Consider the following 17,417-nt stretch of genomic DNA (forward strand, 5'->3'; position numbering starts at 1 on the left):
GCAGAGCCCAGAGCTGGGTTCACACACATCCAGAGGTCGTCAGATATCAACCCTGGTGACTGACTCCCTGGTGGCTCACCTGAGGTTCCCTTTGTTGGTGGCATATTTGATGTGGTTGCAGATATAATTGAACATCCCATGGGCTGTGGTGCAGTCCCGGGCATCAAACACCTGCAACAGTGGAAGCAATTGTGATTGTACTACAGGATGCTCCAACTCCTAGGGCAGAGCCAAGCAGAAGAGACACAGCACAGGGAAAGCCATAGAGGCCACTGTGACCTGTTAGGTGTCCAAAGCTCCATGATTATGTGTTTCCTGCCTTTAGTAGATGTCTAACCCAGCTGCCCCTTCCACTTTGGGGTGAGTCATGTAAAACCTTCTCAATCCAGTGCTCCCAATCTGTTGCTGCTCCTGGCTTACCCACCAAAAGTTGTGGCTTCTACTCAAAGAGCGTTTTGTATGAAAACTCAAAGCTGAAATAGAACATGGGTCAGTCTGGTCTGATGGACACTGAGAGGAATCATAGACACATAGAATGGTCTGGGTTGGAAGGGACCTTTCTAGGTCACCTAGGCTACTTGCAATGAGCAGGGACATCTTCAGCTCAATCAGGTTGCTCAGAGCCTAGTCCAACCTGACCTTGAACGTTTCCCAGGGATGGGCCATCTACAAAAGGATAAGGAAACCTGGAAAGGAGGTCAACAGGAGGTTTGCAGGCAACTTCTTGCAGAAATGGTTCCCCCTCAGGGTTCAGATATGCCAAAAGAAATGGTGGAGGAGGACAACTGGGGGCGAAGGAGGTCCATCTTTCCATCCCCAGGCAGTGCCCAGTGTGAAGCAACTGTGCTCCAGGTTACAGCAGGAGACTTCATCTTTTGTACTGAGAGACTCCACTAGAGATCACTAACTCAGATCCTACACTATGCTTCCAGCAAGTCAAAAGGGCACTGAGCCAAATCTTCTCCTGCCAGCACATCTCTGTACCCAAGGGGAGTGTGTTCTGTTGCCTTTCTTCAGGCAGAGCAGTAACTTTGGAAGCAGCATGTAAGGTAGTGGAGCAATACCTGATTTTGGAAAATCTTCTCTAGAGCCCTAGTCTCCAGTATGCCCCACTCCAGAGAGAGACACCTCAGCTACACCTACCCCACAGCTGCTTCTCCAGCTCCTGCTGACTTCCCAGCCTGTGCACCCACAATGCTGTTGAGGAGACCGTAGCTGCTGTGAGCTGAACACCCTCAGCTCCACCTGCACTGTATTTCCCCAGCTATTTGAAGAGTAAGCTTTGCCTCTCCAAAACTCCAGTGCACCCTTTGGCAGGCAACCTGCCAGTTGTCTGATGTGGAGATGGTGCTCACCTGCAGCTTGGACCACTGAATCCTGCCCACGCAGCGCGCTGCATTTCTCCAGGCATGCTTGGCTCCATAGATCAGCTCTGTGTCCCGCAGCTGGTAGGTATCAGTGGCTTCAATCTCCTTGGTCACTTCCTCCAGCCTTTCCATGTGGGCCTTGGAGCCAGATCTATATGTGTGGGGAATGGCAGAGATGGCAGTCATCAATCTGGGCGCAGGGCAGAGGGAATCCTGCTGCTCTGCACCTGGGCATGAGTCCTTCCTTTCCAAAGGATGTGTGTGCACACACACACACACAGACACATGCTTTGCACCAGTGGGAGAGGTCAGTGGGTTTGCACAGAGGCACATAACAAATGCTAGGAATGAAACTCCCCTGAAGAAGCAGCTGGATGCAGAGCACCACAGTCTCACCCTGCTTTGACTCACAAAGATGAAAAATTAGGTGATGTGACGCCTCAGTTTAAGCAGCAACCAGGGTGTGTGGCCTTCTCCAGCCAATACTTACCTCTTTATGGAGGAGTAGTACTGGTCAATGAAGTCCTTAGCCAAGAGAAGCACCTCCTCTTTTGTCCTGGTATCTTCAGACTTGCGGACGTGCTGGCTTGGGGTCATCACTGAGCCCATGCAGATCTGCTCAGTGCATGCAGTGGCCTGATGAGACAGGAGGAGACAAGCATTTCTTGGGTTACTGCAGCACTTCTGGTTACATGAGCGGGGCTGGGGGGAAGACAGCACTCAGCTGTGCAGAAGTTGGTGGCATCTTTGACAAGAAAGGACAGTTCCAGCCTATTTGATTTCACAGCTCTCGATAACAGGGTGTAAGACAGCTCAAGCACGTGCTGCCACCCCTTGTCCCACCCGATACAACCGGGGCTTGCTAGGTTCTTCCCCCCCAACCCCTGCTTTTCCTGATTTATCACAGATGGGTTTCCCTCTCACCCAGCTTATTGAACCAAAGGTTTGAAATTCAGACCCCACTGGAGATAAGAAGACTGGCCTGAATTCATCGAGTTCTGCATTTCCAGGTAAAGCCATCTCAGAAACACCGTGATCCGCTCAATTATGCTCAGACAACTTTTGGCCAGTCCTATCAACACCACTCACCATCGCTGTCTTGAGGTGCAGAGTGTCGTGGAGCACGGAGCCTGTCTCCCAGTTCTTGATCTTGACAAACCGTGGGCATTTGGAAGGACTTCCATTGACTGCGTTCTTAGTTGGGGACTGCCGTCCGGATGGCGGTGGCTGGACAACAGTGAGGACCAGGCACAAGATTAGCATTCCTCAATGAGGTACAGAAAAAAGGTCCCAACACCAAGAGGCATCTTGTATTAGTGGATGCCTGTGCTTAAATCCTACTGATAATACAGTGAGACAAGTTATATGATCTATATATTTGGAAGCATTTGGGATCCTACAATAGGGCAACCAAGTCTCAATGCAACTGAGAAGTCACTCCTGTTTACAGGACAGCCAAACCTGCAGCAGATGAGTTAAAAGCAGAGGTAGAAGTGACTTAGGAGAACATGGTATTCAAGTTCCCCAGCGGAAGACTTACCTCTCTAAAATGTATTAGATGTTTCTTTTTAAGGAGCATCACCTGCTCGAGTTTCACACATGCCAAGCTCTGCCTCACTAATATGAGCACCACGAGACAGAGCTAACAGCCCCCCGTTCCTCCGAGCAAGGCAAAGGCACCTCTCCTTTGATATCGATGCTGGAAGATTGTCAGAATAAAGATGGACAAATTACACAACTGGGAGGGCTGCTGAATTCTGCATAGTTGGATTACCTCAGGCTCAGCTCCCCAGCCCTCCCTTGATACCTGCATCAGGGTGTGCTCATCCAGCACGTCTTGAGTTGCATGCCAACACACAGAAGAGCTTCAGCCAATGAGAAGAGCTGGCTGCAAGTGCTTCTCTTGGAGGTGTTTTCACAGGTAATATCTAACATTTCCACCATGACCCTTATTTGCCCCAAGCGCTGAAAGAGCAATCGATGTCTGCCAGCACACCATGGGGCAGCGAGATCCAGGGGCCCTGGAAAGCAGTGATGCTTCTTCTGAGTATCCAATGTTACAGGGTAAAATTCAATCACTGCAACTGCTGCAGGTTTCAAGGGGAGGCCCGCTCGCATCAGGCCAAAACCTGCTGATCTTTGGCACCACTTGAAGGCTTGCATCTCCATCTGGGTTTTGATGTAGTGTTCCTTCATGAATCCTTTCCTTGTGTCCCTTTCCAATCCACCTGCAAGGTTCTGTGAAGATGGCACTGCCTTCAGCAGAGCTGCACAGAGACTCACCCTCCTTTTTGGTGGGTCTCATGCCACAGCTACCGCTGATGGGCTGGCAGCAGTGGCACAAATCCAGCCTGAAGGACTGATGGAAAGAGAGCCAGCACGCAGTGGAAGAAGCTCTTGTTCCAGAACAAGCCCTTTGGCTGATGGGTGAACCCAGGAGGAAGAGCAATGGAGGCTACAGGGATGACAAAAGCAGAAGAGGCCCCAGATCTAACTTGTTTTTACACTGCTTTCCTGAAAGCATATGCTGGGAGCAAGAGACAGAGGATGGGGAGGAAGGGAGAGTTCTACAACCTGGCCCCTTGGTCGGACCCTCTTTGGTCCTCTAGCTTCCAAAAGCCGCTCTCTACACGCCCTTAGGCTCTGTGGCTACAGCTCTCTGTGACATTCCTCATGTCACAAATCCTGCCATCTTCCCAAGGAGCATTTTGAAGTCCTAGCCCCTGAAGCCAGATGACCACACAGTAGATATCAGTTTCCTCTTTCCCTGCTGTGGAAAACAAACTGAAGACCTCAAAACCAGTTGTAAATAAAAAGAACCCCCTAAACTTAATCCTGGAAAAGCACTAGTTTTAAGCTAATTTTAATTTGGGGGGAATCTGACCTGAATTATGGTAATTCTTAGTCTTTATTTTTTCTTTTTTTTTTACTCCTTCAAGAAAAGTAACTCATTTCTGAGCCACTAACAACACCCCATGCTCTCTGAACCAACCTGGGCCACCCTTACGACCAAGGGGGATAATCTGCCACCTTCATTCTGAGCATGATTGCTTACAGCAGCTCTATGAGATTGATAAAACAGGGCTGGAAACTGCTGCTCAAATCCACAAAGAAAACCAGCCCTCACCTGTACCTCCACTTGCCAGACAGAGGCTAGAAACACCAAGCAGAAAGTGTTTGTTATGTCCAGCACCACTTTTTTTACTCTGAACAAGTTTTGATTTGTTGAGGTGGCTTCAGAGCAGCTTAGGAGGTGTGCTGTCAAACAACATCTTGGTTGTTTGGCGGGAGCATGTCTGTGATCCAAGAGTGTGTTATCCAGACAGCAATGACCCCATCCCTGATGCAAGCGAACTCAGGGTTCAAGCTGGTCGACATCAGCTACTTAACATCTGCCTACTTATGTTCTACCTTAAACCTCTTTTAAGCTGCTCCCTTTCCCTCTTATCTTTTTTTTTTTTCCCCCTGCAAGAACAAGAGGTTGACTCTGCTGGGAGAGGGTCACAGTGCCCGAGTGTGCCCAGCTCCCCGGGGTTGCCATCCAGGCTGGAGAAGCAGAGGTGCCAGATGTGGAAACTGCATCGCAGAGCAGACATCCAGAAGATGGGGAAGAGCTCTGTGTGTGTGTGTGTGTGTGTGTATGTGCGTGCCTTCCCCGCACGGCAAAGCTGAAGCCAAATATTACCCCTGGTTCTGTCAGCGAGGTTGTGTGAGATCCTTTCATGTTTTAATTAGGCAGATGTGATATTAGCGACTCAAGAGCGGGACAAACGGAGAGACGATCGTAGCAGTCGGGGCGCACATGCATTATGCAAACATCTCTTCCAGGGGAGCGTGCTGGCACTTATCGTCAGCGCGCAGCTTGGCGAGCTGTCTGCAGCAATGATAGACGCAGTAAGAAACGCACCCAGCAGCGTCCAGGCGCCAGAACGGCAGGGACCATCTCCCTTTCTGCAGACCCAGGTGGGCTTTGCAGGTCTTCAGCCTTCCTCCTGCATCCCAGCCACCCTCCGGGCATCCCTGCTGAAACGTTATGGGAGGAGGAGGAGGTCTGCAGCGTTAGCCCAAGTCATAGATATATTGGCATGCTGACATTTCCTTCCAGACTGCATTAACCCCGCCAGCTCAAAGTGTGTTTTTCCCTTTTATAAAGCTGTAAATCATCCTTACAAGCATGGAGTTGGTACAATTCCCTTGCCCTGCTAGCTCCACGGACACACTCTCTCCCCGGTTCCCCTGGAGCTCCTAACAAATCAATCCATACGGACTGAAATACAAGTCAGGCAGGACCTGGGCTGGTACAGACACAGCATCTCTCCGTTGGTCAGGTTTAGAGCCAGGGGAATTGGGCTCTTGGGAAACAAGCAACACACGCTGCGTGATTTTGTGAAAAAGAAATAATAAGAGGGATAGGGATCGATGCCCAGCGGGTCTTTCAGCACCTTATTACGAGCCTCAGTGAGCATCTCCCACCTGGCCAAGTGAATCCACCAAATCCTGCTTTAAAGAACAGCGCCTATAAAAGCTGGCGCTTGGCTCGACTTGCCCCTGTGTTAACAGTATTTATTGCAGCTCACAAGAAGTTCAGTTGCCTTGACTCAGGGGAACAGCTGCAGGGAACATGGGGGGAAAAAAAAAAACCCAAACTGCCTCCAGAAGAACATGCATACCTACTTGAGGATAAGGAGGATAAGAAGAAAGCTGCACATCGAGTGAAAAAAAAAAAGGATATATTAAAGGGTTTAATAGCGGCTTAAGACTGGGGGTTTTGGCAGCCCTAACACGGAGAGAAATTAAGCTCTGAACACAGAAGGTTATAAAGTGCTTAGAGGAACAGGCACGTACACGCAAGGAGCTTAGCAAAGGAGGCAGAGAGACAGTGTCTTTCCAGAGCTGGGGCAAAAGGACCAGAGCAGTGACCTGTCCTTGGGCGAGATGGGCTCGTGATACCTGCCACAGTGCATTAACCACGCGTTGGGACATGGGGGTGCCCAGGGCTGTCTCTCCAGTGGCTGAGTGCAGCACGTTGCAGCTCTTGGATGCACCCATTCATGTGTGCCAACATAGGATGATACCCACTGCAAGCTTCTCTGTGCTGCTGGGAGACCTGCCCACCATCCTGAGCTTCAGTCAGGCAACCCAAGGATGGAAATCACTCCCAACTGCATCTAAGCACCCAACCAGCTTGGTTAACACCATGCAGCAAGTTTGGCATGGTCAGTAGCATCCCAGCCACCCTGCATGTGCATCAGCACCTGCGCAGTGGGTGATGGAGGTCCCACAAGCCTCCAACACTGCAACAAGTCACCTCCATGGGCATGAAGGGACCATGTCACCTCATGTGACCTCACCCCTGCTTCTGGCTTTGTGTCTTGCAAAATGCCCGTGGAACGAGAAAGCGTCTTCTGGCAGAGCTGTGGCCTGGGAGGTGCTGCTGGGCATCAAGGCCAAGCTCAACGCTTGGGCCTCAACCACATCATGAGTGGCACACCTGCTCTGTGGTGGTCTGCACGTGTCGTGTCAGAAAGGAGCTCATTGGAGCTGGGCAGAGGCATCAGTCCGAGACATCTGCTGAGGACACGCCTGAGCTGAGCAAACACCGATCTTCTCAGAAGTCTTCATGTGACTGCCAAGTCACTTTTCACCCCTCCCTTGGAAAACAGTCCTCACTATGTCACCCTGAGAACCACGGCAGGGCACAGAGACCAAATGGTCCCCAGACAGGTCCCCCGCGTGCTGCCCTGCTGCTGGGTAATCCCATCAGGGAGACACGTTGGCCCAGGGTGGCTTGGCAGTGCTCACGCATGTCATGTTTCCCCTGAGGTGATCTTTCTGGCCTGGCAGGGTCTGCCTGACGTCTCTGGCTCTGCTACAAACGTGGAGTTAATCCACTTTTGGCAGGGAAGCCTGAGAATTTATGTCCGTGGAGTATGAGGAGATGAAAAGGCACCGAACAATATATTCTCTGAAGTGCTCTATTGAATTACCATCACATGAATTGAAACGACGTTAACGATGCAACTCGGTGCTTTGTCACGAAAAGGGGCGACAGTCCCAAGGGAGGTTTCAGAGTCCTGGCCCCTGGCTGTGCTCCTGTCCCATGCCAGCCCCTTGGATGGAGAGCATCACTCTCCACTGACCTACACACTGCCTGAACTGCTGCCAGAATTCAGCTTCTGGACCAAAAGGTCTCCACACCCCATTGACTCCAGCTCTTGGGCTCAAAGGTCTTCAGGGCAGTACAGCTAGTCCTTGCAGGTTCTCTGCAGAAAATCCCATCTCCAGGATGGGTTACGTACTCCCAAGCCCCCTTCCCACCCAAAGCGGCATGAGTCGCTGGCTCTTACCTGCTCAGCTTCAGAGTAGGGGTTGTTCAGGACCACAGGCACGTTGCTCTTCCCCCACAGGTCACTGAAGACACGGTCGTTCTCCATCTGAGCTGGCAAGGCTTTCTGCAGCTTGTTTTCCCCTTCCCTGAAACTGAAGGGTTAAAAACCATTTGGGTCAGCAGGCTGGAGGGTGGCTGGATGCTGGGACCACGGGGCCAGGTCCTGGAGCCATCGCTCTTCCCGCAGGAGCACAAACTTGTGCATCACCACACGGGAGGGGACGAAACGCTCTGCCTCAGCCAAGGCAACACGTCACTGCAGTGAGGGCAACCCAAACACAACAGAAACAGCGCTGTGCAGTGCCTGCAAAAACACAGGAACCCCCTGCCCCAACACTGCCTCCAGTGGGGCTACATGCCAGACCCTCTGCACCCCAAAAAACACGCTGGAGCCCTGTGAAAGCAAGCATGGAGCTGGGGAAGAGAGAGCCACCCGCACTTCCAGCTGCAAAACCTCATAGCTAAACCTCATAGCTAAACCTAACCCAGCCAGGTTTGCAGAAGAGCTCGGTGTTTATAAGCAAAGGAGAGGGGAAAAAACCCAAGGAAAAAAAATAGGTGGCTCCCAGGAGGGAGAGACAGCTCTCTCTCCTCTCCCTGACCTTTAGAGATGCTGCAAATGCCGCCGAGCACAAGCAATTTTACTCAAGCAAACTGACAGATTGCCTCCACAGAGCCCGGGACGTTGGTAAGGCTGGGGGACTGAGGACATCGCTGGTGCTGGCTGCCCTGGCCCATGCAGCAAGACTGGTGTACCTCACAGTGCTCACACATTTCCCCCAGGGAACGTACCATGGGACGTCAGTGAGGCTGTTAAATCCCACCCAGGCAGGTGATGGAAAAGCACTGCCTCATGAAGGAGGAAAACAAAGGGGGTTTAGAGACATAATATTCAGAGAAGGAGGCTGCAGCATCCACACTGAAGGCACTGACCGCCCTGGTGAGGCCACACATGGGAAGGAGCTCCGTGGGTCAGGCTGCACAGGGCCACAGACTAGGACTGGCACGGCCCCACAGCTCGCAGCCACGCTGCCTTCGCCCTTGCTCAACAGCCCGCCGAGGTAATGTGCTCCTGGCAATTGTTTGGCTCCTGCTGTCAGTTCTTAAAACTCTTCCAGATGCCCACTGAAGTCAGTAATGAGCCTTCCCATTAACGGCGGCGGGCTTTGGGCACCAACCAAAGTAGGACACTCGCACTCGGGACATAATTTACACCAACACGATGCTCTTGACACCATCTCAGTACAAAGAAACCCAGGTTCACAACCCTCCTGGCCCCCTCAGCCTACATCTTGAAGTACAGCTGAAGGAAAATACTTCACATACAGACTGTCTCCCTGTGCTCTACATTTTCTGCAATTTTTCTGCTTTTTCAGAGCAACATTCAGCTGCCAAAATATGACACCAGGATCCTGGACACCTTCCAAACATGGGCTGCCTCGGGGTGTAAGTGGCCAGCTCGGTGGAAGTGAGCAGGTGCCATAGGGGCAGCTGTTACTGGGTTTTCTGTGCCCGCCCTCCACCCCACCCCAGGAAAAGGAAGCTGTACTTTTCAGACTTGGGATGTGAAATAAGGTTTCAACCTGATAAAACACAAGAAGCCCCACCCACTGCACTGCACAGCCACAGCCAAAGACAATAGGTCCCAGCTCTCTGCTACACAGTAACAATGGCCACACAGGTCCCAGGGCTGGGGACAATCCAGAGCCACATCACACCATCCAAAGGGGAAGCTCATGGTCTCTCACCAGGTCCAACCTGCCTCCGTCTAGAGGATTTCTGCAGCAAGACAGAGAATGAGCAGGATTCAATAAGTCCAAAACTTCACCCTAAGTCACAGCCAGCTGTTAAACCTCCCAGGGAAGAGGTATTTCCATGGCTGCACATCCCTGCCCTCTTGCCCTGAACCCCATCGTTTCTGGGAGAGTGGAGGCAGGTCAACACTGAGCCACCGAGCACAGGAGGTCATGTGCATACACAAACCATCTCCTGTAGCTGATGTGCCCCAACATGCTGCTCCCTGTAACTAGTCCAAACATCAAGATACAAGCGCTAAATCCATAAGGTGACAGAAGAAATCCCTCAGCTTTACTGGTGCCCAGGGGTTATCAGAGGGAACTTGCCTCCCTAGGGACCACAGTGCCTCTCCAGGGGCACAGATGTTGCCTCCTCACAACAGGAGAGGCTTGGGCAGACAGACCCCAGCATGCCAGATATCCCACAGGCACCTCCAAAATGACACTGAGCATCCTACTGCGGGTGCCTGGCACGACCCACTGCTTCCAGGAAGGTGTTTACAAGCCTGTCTACATGGGTGTCTGCCGGCACGAGGGAACCTTGGAGAGGAATCCATCACTCGGCAGCGGCAGCAGCTGGAGGTCTTGGCCAGGAGGCTGCTTGCATAATCTCATTGTCTGCACACCAGCAAAGCCATAAATGTTGTTACCTGTGCCAACAGCATGGAAAAAGACCAGATGCTTGAATTAAGTCATCGCCGTAGTTGGCTACTTACAAGTATAGCTGGAGCAGGTCTCTGCCTCCGTTCATCAGCCTTCAGCATAGCCCAGCAGCAAGACACCCCATCCTTAGGAACAATGATGTTTGGGCAGGTATTGGGGCTTGGATGCTCGGGATGCTCCTCATCCTATCACAAGTGGGGCCAAAATGGGTTGCACGTTGCTCTTCCTCCTTGACAGCCTAAACGGCTGCGGAAGCAAGGCAGCGAGGCGCTGCCCTCGCCATCACTCTCAGCTATAAAAACCTGGTCGAGTGCAGCTGTGACAAAGCCACAAGGCTGAACTCGTGGTGGCATCTCGTCTCCATGCCTGTGTCGTGCTGCTCGGTGTCAGGGCAGGAGGTCTGGCCCTTGCAGGGCAGCGGGTGCGTGCCCCTGCGCTGAGCTAGCGCAGACCTCTCCCGGGTGAGGCTGCCCAGAAGTATCCAGCTCTGTCTTTTTGGAGGAAGCCAGGGAGAGAAAAGCCCATTCAGAGCAGCCACAGCCTCAGCCCAGACTGGGGGGAGGAGAGGGAATAAAAGAAAATAAAAATCAATTGCTTCATTTTACAGATATTTCCTGCCCGATTCTTGTAACTGCCTTGTTTGTGAGCTCAGACAGGAACAGGGGCTTTGGGTCAGTTATTTTCCTCCCTTGGCCTGGCTTCCCCAGCCACCAGCAGATGTGGGGTGCCCTGCTGCCTTCATACCAGGATGCTACTCACACAAGCAAGGAGACTGGCCGGATGATGGCCAAAGCACCCAAGCTCAGCCCCTACATCAGGTTTCCAAAAGCACTTTTATCAATGGGAGAGCTAAAAGGGCTGTTCACAGGGGTCTATGGTGGGCAACAGGGGGGCACAGGTCCCCTGAGGGGGATGGCACAGGACAGCCAGTGTCTCAGCACTGGAAGGAACACTGAAGAGCTGTCCTTGGAGACACTTGTTTGGCTGAACTCTCCCGAAGCTCCGAGACCCAGAGGTCCCTCTCTGACCCGATCCCACCACCAGCTCTATTAAACACTCTAAGCAAGATCTCTTGGAACCAGAGCAGGTTTTTGGGAAGGGACCCTGTTTGAGTTCATCTTTTGTTCTGAAAGCAAAATTTGATACTTAACAAAGGAAGGAGGAATCCTGCCCTCCCCCACTGGTGCAAAGGCAGAGCCTCGGATGCTGCCTCACCTCGGGAAGAGCATCTGGCTGTTTGGAGAAATGAGAGGCACCACTGTTTTCTTTTGATTAATTTGATGATGTTGCAGTGCTCGGAGTGATGAAGCAGAAGGGAAGTTGCTGAGACAGCCATTTGAGAAATTTCTCCAAAGCTTTTCCAAAAAGAAAGAAGAGGGGGGAAAAAAGATTAAAAAAAAAAGAAGAAGGAAGTCTGTCACTTCGCTCCTTTGAATGTGCCTGGCAGAAGGAGCTCTCTGATCTGCCAGGCAGTGAGGAGAGGTACGACTAGCTGCTGCAATCCTCAGGGCTGGTTTGGATGATGAGGATGTGGATGATGTCCGCTCTCGTGCTGTGATGTCGGCAGCAGCCACGCTCCAGGCTGCAGCCACTGGGATTTGCAGGGAGCAGAGGATGGAGCAGAGCTCAGGAAGGAAGAGGGAATGTTGGAAGTCAGAGGAATCGTTCCAAAAGGTGAGATGTGCTCTCTGGAAGCAGGGCCAGAGGGTAATTGCAGGGCGATCAAAGCAAGAAGCCACTTCCTAAATGAGAAAGGGGAGCCTGAACAGCACTGAAGGAAGAGGACAAAAGCCACCAGCATGGCTTGAAGAAGGTCTTGTGCCCTCAGAAGGTCAGAGCATCGCTGGACTGTACCCAGTGCTGGGATTAGGGACTAATGAGCTGAGCAAACTACACCGAGCCCATGAAATACAAGGTTGGTATGTGGTGTTGATTTGGCATTGCCAGATAAACACCTAGGAACTGACCCAAGCAATTCCAAGGTCCTGTTGGCATCAGATGCAATTTGCAGCCACCATGCTCATCCTTTCCCAGCCGTGCCTGAGAGCACCCAGAGGTTTCCAGCCCACGGGTTCGTCTGCTGGAACCAACTACAAGGAGAATGGAAACAAGAAACAGCAGTAGCAAAGGGGAAGGGTGCTTTGGAGACGGGTCTGAGGGGCTCCACGGAGGTATGTTTGGGCTGAATATGCTGTTTGCAGGCACAAAATGCCTCTCTGGATTAGACTGATGTGGTCTGAATGACGAGGAGGAAGAATCCACCCAGGAAGAAGTGATGGGCTGCTCACTGCCAAAGCTCTCCTGCGTCACCGTTTTGGGGACCGGTGGTAACATGATAGTTTCAAGGCACCTTTTCATTTCAGAGGTTTTAAAGTTGTGTGTCCAAGTATGGAATAACGAAGGCATCAGAAATGCAAATGAACTGTTTTGAGCAACACAAAAGAGATTTTGGCGGCGGCGAAGGAGGTGGGAGGAAGAGAATTTTCTCTTCGAGAACTGCAAAATTATGGGGTTTGTTCCAATGCAGGATGGAGCCTGAAACCTTGAAACCCTTCATAAACAGAGTTCCTGCTCTCAGCACACTTTTCCCTCTCCAGGCTGCTGATGCTGCTTGTTGGACCAAAACTGCCATGTTTCCATCATGCTGTTCATGTTATGGAATAGACCTGAGAAGGAAAATAAATACTGGCAACTTGGTGGCGGGGAGAGGGGGGAGAGAGGGAGGGAAGATGGGACATGACAATCTCCCTAGAGCTCAGAGGGAAAAACAGACCTAGGTTAGCTGGCAGTGAGTGAATCAAACTCTATTTTTGTTTTCTAGCCCACGGTGAGCCTCATGGCAGAAATGCCAGCTCTCATCATACCTTGCGCCCCACTTCCGTGCTCTGCTTCATGATCGACTCCATCACAGATGGCTTGAGACGAGTAGCAGACATCCAGCCGTGGTCACAGCCCATCCCATGGGCACACACCATGGTCCCTGAGCACCTAACAGCTGGAAAGCAGCAGGGAGCGAAAACCAGGTCGTTGTAGGGGCAGCTCCTGAAGAGCGCAGACCGTGGGGGCAAGGGATAGGGATACACTGGTATTATTTTTCCACTGCACACCTAAAGTTCCCTGTTTTCCTTGCAAGTAACATTAGAAACATGAATTGCTTTTGGCAGAGTCCACCTTGAACAAGAAGTGTTCAGCTCCTTGTGAGCATCCTCGAACCTTTTTAGCCCGAGGAAAGCTGTCACAGCTCTGCGAGCCGGACTGGCTTTGACAAAGTGCTGCAGGCTGTGAAGGTCAGCAACAAGAGAAGATGGGGGAAGAACAGGATTGGTCCCTAAATCAGCATCACCAGCCGGATTGATGGTTGAGTGGTCCAGGCTGCAGCTGCCAAGCTCAACCTTAAGTGAGGTTTCGCACCCTCCTAGGAAGAGCTCTATTCCCCTCTTGACTGATGCCAGCTTTGCTTGCTTGCCCTCAAGCCTGGAGAAGTCACAGCCTCCAGCATAAGAGCTGCATCAATCTGACAAGGCTTGCTTATTTCTGGGGGCATTTCTTTGGCATCGACCAGCAGTCTCCACGGTTATCCGCTCCCCATCGCTTCCCGACCTTTCTGAGCTTCTCCTATGGACCAAGAAAACTCTCACTCTAAAAGACCTTCACGATGCCCCAGCTCCGTCTCAGACCAAGCAGAGGAGATGAATCATCTCCAGCGTGTCGCAGGAGTGGGAGGAGAGGTGGCTCTGAAATGCCCTTTACCCTGCAGAGCGGCTCTTGACAAGTTTTCCCTGCAGTATATCTCTATTCCCACTTCTCCTCTTGATCCCAGGTCTTCTCCCTCATACAGAGCCCTGCCGCAAGAGTGAGGCAGCAGCTTTTCATTGAGCAGAAGATTGAAGATTAATTTTGACCAACAAGTGGATTTGCAGTCCCAAGCTACATAGATTTTTTTTTAATTTATTTTTTTAAAGGATATTGAAAAATAAAGTGAGTGGAGTTTTGGTGAAGTACCCACTTCACTAATATTCTTGCTGGCTTCTGGTCCTTCAGTATAAGTGAATTCAAAGTGTTTTGGCTTAATCTCTATGAGCAGAAGATACTCCTAAAGGAAAAATCACATTTTTCATCCTTTCCCCCCAGCTGGAGCAGAATTTTCTTGGAGAACCCACAGTGAGTGGGATGGGATGGGGACCTGGAGCAAGACAGTCTGAAAGAGGAGGCTGTACCTGAAATCAATGCTTGGGGTTGTGCCATGCAAGGGCTTCACCAGAGTACCACCCTCAGCTCCACCACAGCAGTCTTAGCCAAACCAGAAGGAACTTTTAAGCCCCCCTGCATGTTTTGCTGGACCTGTAGTCAACCCCTTCAAGGTCTCAGTTATCTGGTTCCTTAAATCAGGTTCCTCCAGGGATGGGTTCATGCTGGGTTAAAGTATGCACAGCCCAGGCAGGTAACCCTCAGCCTTCCAGGGAGAGCACTGGGCTCGAGGGGTTGAAATCCCGAGACCAAAACCAAGGGTTTCTGAAAGGAGACAAACATGCTGAGACCCCCAAGCATGCCCTATCCCACCACTCTTCCCCAGCCACCTGCCCCCAGCACCCAGCTGGGTGGCTCAGCTGAGCGGGACCACCCCAATGGGTCTCAAGGAGCTGTGTCATGCATGGGAGAAATGTTCAGGGGAGCAGAAAGGACAAAGTGAAAATAACTGAAGATAAATGGAAAGGAGATGGAAGGCACGTGGCACGGGTGCTGGTTTGTGACGGGAGTGATGGGGAGCTCAGCCTGGGTTCTGCTACCCAGCCGGGCTGGAAACCCACTCTAGGGATCCAGCTCCTCTGCAGCAGCAGCTCTGCCTTTCCCCTCTCATCTCCAATGAGAAAAACCCAGAATACAATTTTTTTTCCCTTCCCCTAAGGAAGCAGGTGCAGCAAAGGGCCATGAGGTTACAAATCCCTCTGTCACTGAGCCGAGATCACCAGCTTCAGCAAACCCTCCCGAGGAAGCCTCCCGGTATCCGAAGGCAGAGCCACAACCTGCTGCTGAAATGTGTTCAGGGACTTGGGGAAAGACGATGGGAAAAGGCAACTTATCACTGCTAACAATGGCCAGGAGGTGAGAGAGATGGCACTAAATAAAAATCATAATTAAAAAATGACAATAAATAGCTGCCAACAATGTTCTTGCAAAGCCCAAAGGGCCATGGGGAGCTGCTTCGGCTCCAGAGCGACGGGCTCCTTCCATAAACACCTCTCTGGGAAGTGCTGAGGAAGATCAGGGGGCAACACAGCGTATGAGGAGCCTTGCAGAAGCAGGTATCAGGAATGAAGCAGGTCTGTCTACCTGATGGGACTTCACCCGTGGGGAGAGCACCCATCTGTCCCCAGCCCTGTTATACACGCAGAGACAAATATTAGCTCTGCTAACAGTGGAGGGGATGAACGGGCAGCTCCGCATTTCGGCAAGGGATGGCTGCTTCTGAGCTCTCCATGGGGAACGTTCCCCCGCCCCACCTCCCCCTGGCCCTGTGCAGACGTGCTCTTGGCTTCACCTGGACTGGGGCTCCCCTGTCCCCTCCCCAAAGCCGGAGCCTGACTGCCAACACCACAGAAGGTTTTGAGAATCATTTCTCCTGGGAAGTGTCACACTCTGCCCGTCTGACCTTCCGTCTCCCTCGCCAGCAGGTAATCGATAGCGGCTTTCAAGGGGACAGCTCTGAAGCAGAACAGCAAGGGCAGACAGTGCCATGAATCTTATTTGGCAGGTGGGGAAACTGAGGTACAGGATTTTGTTTAAATCTTATGACAGATGTGATCAAGAACACTAATGAGAAGCAAAGCCCAGTTCAGCCTGTGATCCACCACATCATGTAGCCGAGTTTTCCACGAGACATCACTCCTGCTGTCTCCCCAATGTCCAACACTTACATCTTTCTCCCTTCCACCATCTACTCCCAATTTTTCATCACTTTTATCTTCCCCTCATTGACCTCTTCCCCCTTTTTTGCCTGCCTTCCTCACTGTCTCCATCCTCCTGTGCCAGGCAGGGGACATTGCTGCAGACACACTCACTGACACCTAAACCAGCCGCCTTGGGTAGCCAAACCCAGCACATTTCACCAAAGGTTAAGAAAAAAAAAATGTATTTAGGGACCTACCAGTCCACCTGGACTTCTATATCTCTTGTCTCTACCTTGGAGGGTGCATCTCCACCGCTGTTCTTACTGCTGCTCTTCAGGAGATCCAGGACGGGCTCAATTTCTTTAAGCAGTTCATTGTCTTCCACGCCACCGTTGAGGCAAGGGTGACGGCAAGCACCCTCCTTCCCCTTCCCAGCGTCCTGCCCTTTGCTGCTGGTAACCACGCCGTTAACGTGGACCATCGGATCCACTTCTCGCCCGATCTCCCTCGTCCACAGGGAGCCCATGGTGCAGTCGGCTGCTGGCAGCGGCTGCTCTTTGCTGTGGAGACTCGGGTTGGACAAGTCAACCGCCTTTGGAGTCGGGCAGAGGGGTCTGGTGACACGGATGGTTTTTGGCGTCCCGTCGCCTGCAAAAGTGGTCTCCAGGTGAGTGGTGAAGCCCTCGGGTCCACGCAGGATGAGGACCACGTAGGTCTCGGAGGCAATGCTTCTCAGTATCTCCAGCGCGGTCTCATAGCTCATGTCCACCAGCGGCCTGCCATTGACGGCTAAAATGATGTCCCCAGCCTGTATGAGCCCACTCTGCTCTGCAGCCCCTCCCCGGATCAGGTCCGAGATGATGACAGGCGGCTTGCTGACGCGCTCCTTCACCAGGAAGCCGAGGCCGCCCACCTTACGCTTGAAGAGCCTCACCGAGATGACGTTCGGCTGTATCTGCTGCACGCTGAACACATTCTCTTCCATGGCAGTGCCCCTCTTCGAGCCTGAAGACCAGGACCTCAACACCCAGAGAGAGCAGAGAAATTCACTGCCCCAGTTGCTTATCCACAGCCGGGGTGGGGAGGGGGAAACTCTTTGGCTTTGAAGCAACTGCCCTCACTGCAAAACTCCTCGGGGCTTTGGCTGCAGGCTGGCTCCCTGCAGCATGCTCGCCGCTGCCTCTCTCCGTAATGCAGCCTGGGGAGAGCAGGGTGTATCACGGGTGGAAAGCAAGGCTCAGGGCAGGGCTGGGCATGGCACGGCCAAGCAGAGGCTGGGAGAGGCACATGCCAGCTTCCAGTCAGCCTCTGGTCC

General features: G+C 52.1%; 1 protein-coding gene across 2 annotated transcripts in view; it reads right to left on the reverse strand.

Annotated features, from left to right (window-relative positions):
- The window catches only part of NOS1 (nitric oxide synthase 1), a gene marked incomplete at both ends in the record, with an annotated part of 36,157 nt that extends 19,070 nt beyond the window's left edge, over positions 1-17,087 (reverse strand). Inside the window, 6 exons of one of the 2 annotated variants that reach the window (XM_084271798.1) lie at positions 80-171; positions 1,356-1,518; positions 1,858-2,003; positions 2,457-2,594; positions 7,715-7,841; positions 16,360-17,087. In XM_084271798.1, coding sequence (XP_084127924.1) covers positions 80-171; positions 1,356-1,518; positions 1,858-2,003; positions 2,457-2,594; positions 7,715-7,841; positions 16,360-17,087 — 1,394 coding nt within the window. Of the gene's footprint in view, positions 1-79; positions 172-1,355; positions 1,519-1,857; positions 2,004-2,456; positions 2,595-7,714; positions 7,848-16,359 lie in introns of both variants that reach the window. The other variant, XM_084271797.1, reaches the window with a different exon arrangement.
- Positions 17,088-17,417: the final 330 nt, after the last annotated feature.

This window comes from Gallinula chloropus (assembly GCF_964237585.1).
Source record: "Gallinula chloropus genome assembly, chromosome: 17".
Classification (NCBI taxonomy): Eukaryota; Metazoa; Chordata; class Aves; order Gruiformes; family Rallidae; genus Gallinula; species Gallinula chloropus.